Raw genomic sequence first — 11,876 nt, forward strand, 5'->3', positions numbered from 1 at the left:
TTTCTTTAAACTTGAATTAAGAATAATAGGTGGAGTATAGCAGTAAATGTATTTCTTAGACAAAACCAAATCCAAAACTAAAGTAACTTCTTCTATGACTTTATTATAGTTTTCATGCCTTGAATGTGTCCTTTAGAGGTATTGATATTTTTTTTTTGTCCTGTTTGTATTCTGTGTTGTCATTCTGACAAGGAACCTACTTAAAACCAACATAAATTCTTCCAAATACAATTCTAAGTGATTAAAATTTGGCATGATTAGCTATGGTCATACTTAAATTAATATATTAACAATATAGGGAAACACATAGTCTGTATTGTCTGAAAACTCTGCAATTCAGGTAGTTTAATTTTATGGTAATTTGTGAAAGGGAAGGGTTTATTGCCAAGTGAGAAACATGTGATAAGGTTTTGATGTCAGACTGACCAATCAGTGCTGCCAGAGATGGATATATTCCTCTCTCTCTCATAACTGATGTTAAGAGCCATCCTTACTGGAGCTGATGAATGCATGTGGTGCATCTAGGAGTGACAAGTTTGAATTTCTAAAACCTCAGTCTCACTGTCACTGTTGTAATCTTTTGAATTCTCATGTGAGTAGGAATTACCAGATAACCCGTGGGGCAAATTATCCATCAGCCTTTATTTTGGTGAAATATCACTTGCTTCCTTCATGGCTTACCACAAATACTGCGTTGCTGAAGATTTTCACGACGTACTGCAGCTGGTGAGATTATTTGTGTGTGTATGTGTTTTGTGCTGTTGTTATTCTGACATTAAAAAGATTATTCGGGTGCTTGTTGTGACCTTTGATTGTTTGCTGTTTGTTTTTTTATTTTTGTACAGTTTTGTGATATAAACAGCAATAAGTCTACCTGCACAGCTCTGTAGCATAACATGCATAGATAGGATGTGTTGATAAGACTGTACAGAATGGCAAATTGCTGTTTGTTCTTGAACTGCTTACTGAAAAGAGATTTTTTTTTCTTGCATTTCTGTTTGAAGTCCAGTTAGGTTTTTTCCTTCCTTTAAAACCTAAAAGGATAGGAATAAGGATTGCACTTTTATTACTGGCAGGGATTAGTTAATCACATCCATACAAGAACAGAGACATTCAAAAGTAAACTGAATCAAGTAGTTCCATGTAAATCTAGTGATTTCTAATGGAATTGCCTAGGTTCTTCATTCCTAGTGTCTGGGATATTCGTCTGGTATTCTTCAGAGGAGGATCGAAATTTTCAGTGATTTCATTGTCTTTAACGCAAAAAATTTACATACATAGTTTCTCTGTATTTTTTTTCTTGAAATCTGAGGACCAGGTTTATTTAAATTACTAAGGCTTTGTTATTGCATTTTTCTCTTGATTCTATTTAAGCTCGCCAATATATTTTTTTTTTCTAATATGAGTCTCTAGTTCAGAAAATAATTCCACAGTACAGAGTGAATGCCTCTGCTGCCCCTGCCCTGCTAACGTCTTGGCACTTGTACCAGTGGTCTTGTGATGCAGTTAACCAAAATCTCTCAGCGTGTATTACAACTTGAGTAGCTATGGAAAATGTCACTATAAATCACTCTCTTGTTGCATTTTCATAAAATTGGCGCATGACATGCAACTTTCAGCAGACTACATACGGCTCTCAAAATGAGGTGGTAGCTGAAAAAAACCAAAAATTAAACTGGAAGAAAAAAAATTAAATAAAGCCACCTAAGAAGGCTATAAGCAAGAAGCATCCAGAAAGCATGGAATGCTTCTGCAGGGGATGTAGCATTAAGCAGATCCATTCCAGGAGTAAGTGGTTCAGAACAATTTGTAAGGAAATGAGTGTTAGAGCTGTTCAGTTGTGAACCAGAAAAGGAGGAAGAAGGTGTCTGGAGCTTGAGTTGGTTTAAGGAGCAGAACCTCAGGAATAACAGAAGTAGGAAGCCTACAGCTCTGAGAACATTCGGACATAATCAATTCTGGGCTTAGCTGCAGAGGCTAAGCAGCCATATTTGCAAGCTGACTGATACACAGTGCTGACCGAACAATACTATTCTTACATAAAATATAGCCATTATATTCTTGATTTTGTGACTTTATTTCATTGCCTCAACTCTGGGTTTCCAGGTAGTTAATCCAGTAAGAACTGTATTGTGCTACACAGGTGAGTTTAGGAGCTGGTCTTTGTTACCAGATGACAACACTAGTTTAGTCACTAGCCAGAAAACTCCCTAGTAGGCAGTATGATATTGGAGTGTACACCAGAACCCCAAATGTGGTGATCTTACTGTAGTGAATCTTGTTGTAGGTGTATGTGTACATGTGTGCGTTCATGTGTAAACACATATACACACTTGCATACTTACCTTGCGTACTTGCAGAGAGCAGTGTCTTCAGGCAGAGAGCAGTCTTTAGGCAGAAGGAGCAGGGTCCTCTTCTGATGTTGTGTGAACTTCGATGGTAGATGAGAGCAGGTCCTACATTTGGAGTCGCAGAACCATGGCCTAAGCTGTTGTTTCCTTCTTAAGAATTTATCAGGACAAGCCAGGAGGTAGGGTGGAGTTTCAGATGACTGGACAGATGTTGCAGGCCACCTGCCTCGGTCATAAGACCTACCATCACTGACATGGAGAAGAACTGCTCTGTCACTGGTGTTTGCAGCAAGACAGTGGAAAAGCATTCTGTTGCTGACAGAACAGGTCTGCTTCTGCTTCCTACTCCCACTATTCCCCAGGTTCTGCTCCTGGAACTAGCTCAGGCTCCATACGCCTTTCTGCTTTTCTGGTCTTGCTTTCCTTTTGTCAATATGAGAGTAAAATCTAAGCTATCCTGTCCATTTCAGGGAAATACAGAACCTGAGACTGACCAGGCTGCCCCTTCAAGTTTTCATCATCCTATCGATGTTTTCAATGCCCCACTCTACTGGATGGGCTCATATAGGCTGTCCATAAACAAAGCTTTGCATGTAGTAGAGAAGAAAGTGCAACGTAACATGTTGCACTGCAGCCTACCATTTCCTTAGTTTAGATCAAGCTCTTCATGGTGAAATGCACTCCTTTGTTGCCTTATTAAGCCCATGGTACTATGTGATGTGTGTGAATTATATGTTGAAAATACATATCTGCTCTGGCTTTACAGATGTAATAAGGAATTATTACATCTGTTTTTAGATTTTTTTTTTTTTGTGGCAGTTTTTAGATTTTTAAAGCATACATACAAAGGCAGAAAGGATGAGATACAGCTGTTTGAAATAAGTAACCCCTAACGATGTGTTGGTGGAACATCTTTTTAGTGTCAGTAATTACAACTGGACTGTCTGTGCCTAAGTGTGGTATATGTAGCAGTAACCAATTTGCTGACAATAAGAAAAGCCTGTTAACTTCAACAACAAAAACGTGGATGCAATTTTTCTTTGAAAGACACACGCAAAAGCTGGCTGAGGTACCCTGCTGAGCTGTTCTCTTTTGGGAATGAACTGGAATTCAGGTTGAATCTTTTGAGCCAGGTGTAGTCAGATGGCCTGTCAGAATGTTCCAAATTTGCAGAATTCTGGCATTTAGTTTGTCTGTTTCCATGATACAGTTAGACGTCCTATCTTTCCTAGTATTTATCAAGATAGATTTGGGGTTTTTTTAATTCTGAGAGTACATACTTCCAATGGAAAAGCTGTTTTTTCCTAGTTCGGTCTGAGGAACATCGTGGTTTTATGTACTGTATCCTATGTTAGATTATGCAGGGGAAGGAAGGGTCAGAATTTGTTGTTTTATTTCACAGTTATATTTATCTGGTTGCTTCCACTTTTCGTTTTGTTCTGGGCATGATGAAGCTGTTCATCAAGTAGATGTGTAGAAATAAAATGTATTTTAGAGAATTTGTACCCTTTGTTTTGTGTCATGTTAAAGTACAAGAGAATAGGAACTGTATTCAGGACCTACAATCCAGCTAAGCTATGGGCTACACATCCTTTATAAATACACCAAGGTTTATTTCGTCATTAACCAAATGAGTTAATGGCTTGTAGAACTCAAACAGTAAAATAAGTGGTTGTAGAAGATGACAGACTGGAGCATACTATGCTGCGGAGATAATATTTGTACTTGGTGAAATCTCTTAACTTTTTGGGGGAGGGATAACTCTGGTGCCAAAGGAGTTAAATTAGTGTTTGCCTCTCTCTTAAGGGGTGACTTTCTCTGGCAAACTGCAGGAACATTGGGCATGGCATTCAGATTAATATGTGCCAATTAATTGCTATTATTTTAGTTTTGATTTCTAAATGTTTTCTCTCTTTAAAGGAAATTCCATTTTTAATGCATTTTTTAATTAACAGCGATCAAATTGGCAAGTTAATATGGTAGAACTATTTCAAAGATACGTTCTTTGTTTTAACAAGGTTAAGTGGTCCTCTTATCTTTTAGCTAAACCTTTTTTAAAAACCTAATAAGCATTGAAAGGAAATGTTGCTAAATAATTTCTTCATCGGGAGAACACTGTTTACATTATTAGATGCCTCCTTTGAATCAGAAATGCTACCAAAGCTGGTTTGCATTTAGTTACTAAATTGATACTTTTCTTGGTCTAGGAGCTACTCCAAGGATACGATATTGTTTGGCTTTCATATGTATTGCCACCACTACCTATTCCAGGAGATATCTTTCCTGTCAAAGTTACTCATTTGGTGTCTCCTAACAAGGTGAGTTCTGTAAATATCTCATAGATGTTGTTGACAGGAAATGTTGCTGTTCCCTTGTGCTGGTGGAAAGGAAATTGTGGCTAAGATTTCGGATAATATAACAAAGTATTCATAAGATCACTAAATGATACTAAGTTATTGGTGCAGATGGTTGCACAGCGTGATTATGGGAATGAACTCTTACTGGAAATCCTCATTGACTGTTTCCTTAAAATATCGTAATGCTCTGAAATGGCTCTGTTGTGTTTTGGTTTTCTGTTTTTAATCAAAATGTTTCCATTAGAAGCTGTTCTGTATATTTTAATTTGCCTTTGTGTTTAAACTCTCATTTCTTTGACCTGCAATGTTATGCTGATGATCCTGTTATAAATAGAGTGAATGATGTGTCTTTACATAGCAAACAAAACACCATTTCAAAAGTTCTTCTTCCATTAACTTTAAAATTGATCTTGGGTTTGGTATTATGAAGTGAGTTTATTTACCAAGTAGCTGGAGGGAAGAATCCTGGTGTGACACAGCTATGAAATCTTGCCTGGGTATATTCTTTAGTGTGTTTATTCTTACATGCATTCCTTTAATTCTTACCTTTTAACATTAAAATATGCTGTTAAATCATGATTCTGTTCTGCATTTAGGGGGAAAAACAAGTGTAGATATGAAGGGTTCTCAGTCATCTGCAAAAAATCGTAATGCCGAGAGTCTTTTCTTTGAGTAGGTATATGTTTCCCTTGATCCTTATAAACACCTTAGGAAGCTCTCTGCCACAGAAGGAGGTGCCAGCAGTGATGCACAGTGGGAGAGCCTTGATGAAGCCCTGGAATGGTGCAGTGGAAATGTGGAGTCAATTCCTCTTCTAACGCATTTCCAAACAGGTATGTATATTAGGGTGTTTCTATTCCATGTTGTTTCATGTGGATGTACAAAAAGCCTGAAATTCTTCCTGAAGAATAGGAATAATTACATTTCTCTCTATCTTCGAATAAGCAACTTTGAGAGTAAGGACTAACACCACACTACGATCATGTATTTTTACTTCTCATGAAATTGAGACTTCTATGTCATTTCCTTCCACTGGGAAATGATGGAAAGAGCTCAGACTTCTGATTCTTGTTACAGTTAGAATGGAGGGAGTTTAGATTGCATATGGCGGTAATAAAACTTTTCCCTTAAGGTGACTGTCACTAAAGCTGTAACTGTGAAGATCTTGCTATTCAAAAGACACAAATTATATATAGAAAATGATATTACCAAGAGTTAGCAATTATGCGAACTCTAAAGAGCATCACTTCACTTTAATTCTGCATTTATGCTTTTAGGCAAAAGATGGGCTTTAATTCTCTTGTCCACAGCAGTTAGGCCTGAAATGATGTAAAGCATGTGGGCCTGAAGCATTGTGAAGAAACCAGTTATTGCCACTACTTGATTCTGCCAAGCAGTAAAAATTCTGGTTGAGGTTTTAGGCAGCATCTGCCTGATGTCCTCCAGCCTGTTGTCTTACAGCTTGATCTGTTTACTAACTGCAATGTGCAAATGAGTCAAAGTTGAATAGTTTAAACGTTATAAACAGCTAAGATTGTTATCTTTCCCAAGCAATTTTCTGTTATTTCTCATTGTTGCTCTTTGACTTGAATTCACAATCATTAGGATGGAATTTAAGTTCAGAGAGAACAGGAGGATGCCTAGAACAAAATAGTAGCATGAATTTGAGAAGGAGAAAAAACTTAAGCTTGATCACAAAGTACAACAGATTTTCAAGTTCACTTACAGGTAGTGCTGCACTGTGAGAATATTTTGGGGTATTTTCTGGGTTTTGTTTTTTCTTTTTACAGAAATGCCTTGCCTTGCAGAATACCATGATGGTTTGTGGTATAGAGCAAAGCTTGTGTCCGTTGAAAAATCTGATCCTGTTAAGATCCTGGTTCAGTTTGTTGACTATGGTAATTTTTCAGTTGTCTCAGCAAGCAGGTGAGAAAAATATATGAGAAAAATGCATGTAAAATGTCTGTCTGTTGGTGTTTGTATGTCCTTATGTTACAAATACGTACTTACAAATAAGTGCATGTATTTTTACATTGATTATTGTTTATTTTCATATAACTGTAGATATATTATAATAATCTGGCTTTAGGTTTCAGTTGGAGAGAGCATTGATTGGCTGGTTGAATAGTTCCTGTGGGCAGGGTATGGGGTTGTGCACCTGCTTGTCTTTTCCAGGTTGTTCTGAGAAGCCCAATACTATGATATCATCTTTCCCCATCATTTACAGGTAACTTAACCTGTGAAGTAGGCTCAGGCTTATAATATGCTTTTGCCTCTAAGCAGCTTCCACACAATAGGGACTGTGCCCTCCAGGTAGACGCATAACAGCTGTGATCTTGTGCAGCTGGAGCTGCATAGAAGGCATCTGGGGGATAATAAAGGGGAGTCAGAGTGGGATGCAACCTTGAGCTGCCTGTGTGGAAACGGGAAGGTCAAATCGCTGTTCCACCTGGTGCTGAGCTGCTCCAGGAACTGCACCTGTGCTGACAAAGAGATGGCAGCGGAGTGCTTCAAACACCCCTGGCATCTAGGGTCCCGTAAGCATATCTGAATTTTCTCTCTTGAAGCACTTTCACTTTCCAGATACACTGCTTCATCCCACCTACTTGCTTTTTAGCACTTGGGGTGATCTGCAAGTCCTTGCTGAAGATCAAGCAAAATGGGTATCTGAACAGATTGCCTGCTTCACGGACTATTAGGATCACAGGAAAGAGTGTGTTACACTGCTCTGCTTGCCCATCCCTGTGATTCTGGGATAGACAGAAGAATGGGGAGGTGTTGATGTAAAACTAACCTATTTCCTATGTTATATGTTCCTATATGTATATATATATTTCCTATATAAAATGTACCTATTTCCAGTAGTGTGTCTAGAGCACATCGAGGTGTGAAGCATGTTAGAATCATAGAATCCAGTTCCAACCCCCCTGCCATGGACAGGGACACCTCCCACCATACCAGGCTGCTCAAGTCCCCATCCAACCTGGCCTTGAACACCTCCAGGGACGGGGCAGCCACAGCTTCCTGGGGAAACCTATGCCAGTGTCTCACAACCCTCAGCATGAAGAATTTCTTCCTAATGTCTAATCTAAATCTCCCCCCCCTCCAATTTAAAGCCACTTCCCTTTGTCCGGTTGTTGCGTGTTCTTCTAAAAAGCCCCTTCCCAGCATTCCTGTAGTCCCCTTCAGATACTGGAAGGCGACTCCAAGGTCTCCTTGGAGTCTTCTAGGTTGAACAACTCCAACTCTCTCAGCACCTCTTGTAGCAGAGGTGCTCTAGTTCTCGGATCATCTTTTGTGGCCTCCTCCACAAAGTTCCATATCCTCCTTATGTTGGGGATTCCAGAGCTGGACACAGAACTCCACGTGAGGTCTCATAAGAGCAGAACAGAGGGGCAGAATCCCCTCCCTTAGGCCACAAAGGCCTGTATTGTTTCCAGACCCACCAGATTTGGAGCCTGCATTGTGGTGACTTTCACTTGCATTCCTGTACTTAAATCTGTACCAGGCACTTGAGCCTCCTTCCCAGGCACTGTAATGTGGAGCCAGCGTACCTGCTGGGCTGAGGGGTCTGTATGCTACCAGCCTGCTTCTTGCCAGTTGCTGTGCTGAAGTTCTTCAGATGGCCTAGCGCTGCCTGGGGAATTGTTGCATCTGACGCCAGTGTGTTATTGTGGCGCAGAGACTCTGATCCCAGTTTCTACCATAAATCTACTGCATGAACCATTAAAGCTGCCCTTACGCCCAGGTTAACCTGACGGATAGATTGTTAGAATCACAGAATCACTAGGTTGGAAAAGACCTTTAAGATCAGCAGCTTAACCGTATCTGTCCAGTACTAAGTCATATCCTTAAGCACCTCATCTACCCATCTTTTAAATACCTCCCGGGATGGTGATGCAACCACTCCCTGGGCAGCCTCTGCCACTGCCTGAGAACTCTTTCAATGAAGAAATTTTTCCTAATGTCCAATCTGAACCTCCCCGGTGCAACTTGAGGCCATTCCCTCTCCACTTGGGTGAAGAGACCAACGCCCACCTCACTACAACCTCCTCTCAGGGAGTTGTAGACAGTGATAAGATCTCCCCTCGGACACCTTTTCTGGAGGCTAAACAACCCCAGTTCCCTCAGCCTGTCCGCCCAAGACTTGTTTCCCAGCCTCTTCACCAGCTTTGTTGCCCTTGCAGGCAAACGTTTTCCATTTCTGTTTCAGTTTACGTCAGATGCCTTACGAAGTGCTGAAGTATCCTGTTGAGGCAGTGCAAGTTGTGCTGGCTGGATTTAAACCTGCTTTAAATGACAGAAATGTGAAAAGAATTCCTTATGCCCCCGAATGGAGCGAGGAAGCACTGTGGGCTATGATAGATTGTGTCGAAGGAAAACAGCTCTCCGCTTGCATTCTTGTGAGAAACTTCCTTTTATTGTATTCCTAGTTCTTGCTGAGCCTTAAATTCTTAAAAGCACTCTGAGTGTTTTACTGTGAACCCTCATAATTTAAAACAGTGAACCATTTACCATGAAGGGATGCTGATGAAGAGAGAACATCATGTGCCACTCATCTCAGTCCTGCAAACAAAAAGTTTGTGGGCATTCCTATTATTTGAAAACCAGTTGCCTTTATTTAAAGCCAGAAATATCCCCTGTATGTTCACAGTCCCATTTAAGCAGTGAGTATAGCCAGTAACACAACTGTTAACTATTGGTCAGCTTGAGATTTAAATGTTAATGTCAAAACTCTGTCAATTTCTGCTTTTCAGGCTCTTTCACCAGAGATCACTGTTTATTTGTATGATGATGAAAAAAATCCAGTTCATATGAAACTGGTAGAAATGGGACTTGCAGATCTGGATGAGTGATGTGAGTATTATGAACATGAGCTACAAATTCATACTGTTATTAAGGTGTGAATTCAGAAGTTTTAGACTGTTGGTCATATTGACAATGAGAATTTATTTTCTTAAAGTCCCTTCTGCCCACACATATATTTGGATAATTTAATAGCATTTTATTTTATTTACACATCTCTTATGTACACATTACTGAAATCCACAACATAGCTTTAAGAACTAACAGGGACTGAAACAGAATCCTAAGGCAGCACAAATAACAAGCTTTTGCTGCTGGTGACTGGAGAAGGACCCATGTTGTGTGGCAGCATACTCTGCCCGAACAATCAATATGGTTTTCCTCATTTTCATTCCTGTGCCAGTTTATCTCAGACAGATCCGTAACAAAACGTGGACATCCATACATCTTGTCAAATATGGAAATACTTACTAAAAGCTTTACGGGATGTTGTCAAGAGAGAATATTGGAGACTGAATTTTCAAATGTCTTGGCCCAGCTCCATGCTAAATAGACATTTTCCTCCCATTTAATAAGCGCTTTCCTAATTGATTTTCTTTATAGATACTGTTACAGCACTTTTGAAATAGGGAAACTATATTCACATCTCAGTCTCTTGACCTTAGAGCCTTAGGTATTGTTCTGTGATATCCTTTTCATAAAAGTAGATGGAGTGAATGTACAGGAATAAAGAAATCCATGGAAAGCTGATGCTGGGCATGCTCTTTTTGGTATTGTGTTAAAGACTTGGAGGGCACATAGTTCATCACTGCGATGTAACTCTTGTTTATGTTTCAGGCATATTTGGTGACAGATTTCTCTGCAGTCAGAAGTGAACAGCTGGGGAGCATTACTGTTGTCGTTCTGGAACATGTTGTCATTGTTGCTGTGTTTTTGAGTATAATGGATGTGTTTTGGGTTGTCCTTGCACCTCCTTTCTGTTCCTGGAGTTACACTGTTTGTTCGAGAGTGTTGGAATAAATAGGAGCTTGCTCACCATGCATTGGAAAGCTTGTTTTCCTTTACTGCTACAGTATGGAAGGCTTCTTGGGATGCGTCTTGTACTAATGTAGTCTGTCCTTCACATTTAAAGCTCAGTCCCTTTCAGCCTCCCCCTAGAGAATTTTGTTTAGGTTATCAAGGGAAAAACATGCGCAGTATAGACTCCACAACCTCTCTGGGTAACCAGTTCCCGTACTCAGTCACCTTTACAAGGAGAAAAGTCCCTTGATGCTCAGAGGGAGCCTTCTGTGCTTTAGTTGTCCCATGTTTGTGCGCACGCACACACAACCTTATGTCTCTTCCCTCCAGCTCACATGAGACAAGTGTCCAACCCTTCCCTCAGTAGCATTGCTGGGGCCACACTGCAGGGGACGCTTGGCTGTTAATGCAAGCAGTGGAAGGGTCCTTTCATAGTTACAGTAGAAAGTGCAGTATTAGCTTATGAGCTCCTGCAAATCCCCTATAGAGCTGTTGTCTGCTGTCATCAAAATGTGTTTCTTTCCTCACTTTAATTTAAAAATCCCACGTAGAACAAAAAGCTTCCTTACCACTCATCGTGAATGGGCCTGAGCCCTGAATTACGGAAGAGCTGCTGTTTAAGATTGTAGGATCTGCCTCTACCCCCACAAGCAACTCCTAGTTGTGAGTGAACACACAGTTGCAAGTTGATTTACTCCTTGAGTAAAAAGGGTACAGGCATAGCAACTATGAGCTTGCTTTCACTGAGAACAGGTGTGTGGAGAGGACAAGGGGAAGAAAATTGTCTTCCTCTTTCATCACCCACTAGAACAAAATTAGAGCAATGCTCTAGCAGTACCACCTTGCTTGTAGATGCTACAGAATTTTAAAAGGCGAGTCAGCTTAAAAATACTGATTAGGTAGAAGAATGGGATGAGATGACCTTGTTGGTTTCTGGCGTTTCCTCCCCCAGTTCCAAGTAGTTTGGAGAATTAGCCTGGGCCCCAGGTTTGCCTGTACTAACCTTATCAATATAGGTGAGCAGTTTACAGAATAGACTTTGGGTCAGCTAAGGCCATTGCCTCCTCCCTGAGTGATGAATTAAAAAGATGACAATGAGGGAAGAATAGCCCAGGGCCACCTGAAAAGGGATGCTGCTATTTGTTTAGTCTTAAGTAATAAGTAAATTGCATCAAAATAAACATGGCCAGGAGGTCAAGGGAGGTGATTCTCTACTCTGCTCTCATGAGACCCCACCTGGAGCACTCTGTCCAGTTCTGGAATTCCCAACATAAGAATGATATGGAACTGTTGGAATGGGTACAGAGGAGGCCACAAAGATGATCCAAGGACTGCAGCACCT

General features: G+C 40.3%; 1 protein-coding gene across 4 annotated transcripts in view; it reads left to right on the top strand.

The window, feature by feature from the left end:
• The window catches only part of RNF17 (ring finger protein 17), a 48,282-nt gene extending 37,790 nt beyond the window's left edge, over positions 1–10,492 (top strand). For 3 of the 4 annotated variants that reach the window (XM_054078097.1, XM_054078113.1, XM_054078106.1), the window contains 7 exons: positions 601–726; positions 4,559–4,669; positions 5,385–5,541; positions 6,499–6,634; positions 8,922–9,111; positions 9,466–9,565; positions 10,352–10,492. In XM_054078097.1, coding sequence (XP_053934072.1) covers positions 601–726; positions 4,559–4,669; positions 5,385–5,541; positions 6,499–6,634; positions 8,922–9,111; positions 9,466–9,564 — 819 coding nt within the window. In that variant the 3' untranslated portion in view covers position 9,565; positions 10,352–10,492. Of the gene's footprint in view, positions 1–600; positions 727–4,558; positions 4,670–5,384; positions 5,542–6,498; positions 6,635–8,921; positions 9,112–9,465; positions 9,566–10,351 lie in introns of those variants that run through there. The other variant, XR_008451932.1, reaches the window with a different exon arrangement.
• The last annotated feature ends 1,384 nt before the right edge of the window (positions 10,493–11,876 follow it).

This window comes from Cuculus canorus, chromosome 1, assembly GCF_017976375.1.
Source record: "Cuculus canorus isolate bCucCan1 chromosome 1, bCucCan1.pri, whole genome shotgun sequence".
Lineage (NCBI taxonomy): Eukaryota > Metazoa > Chordata > Aves > Cuculiformes > Cuculidae > Cuculus > Cuculus canorus.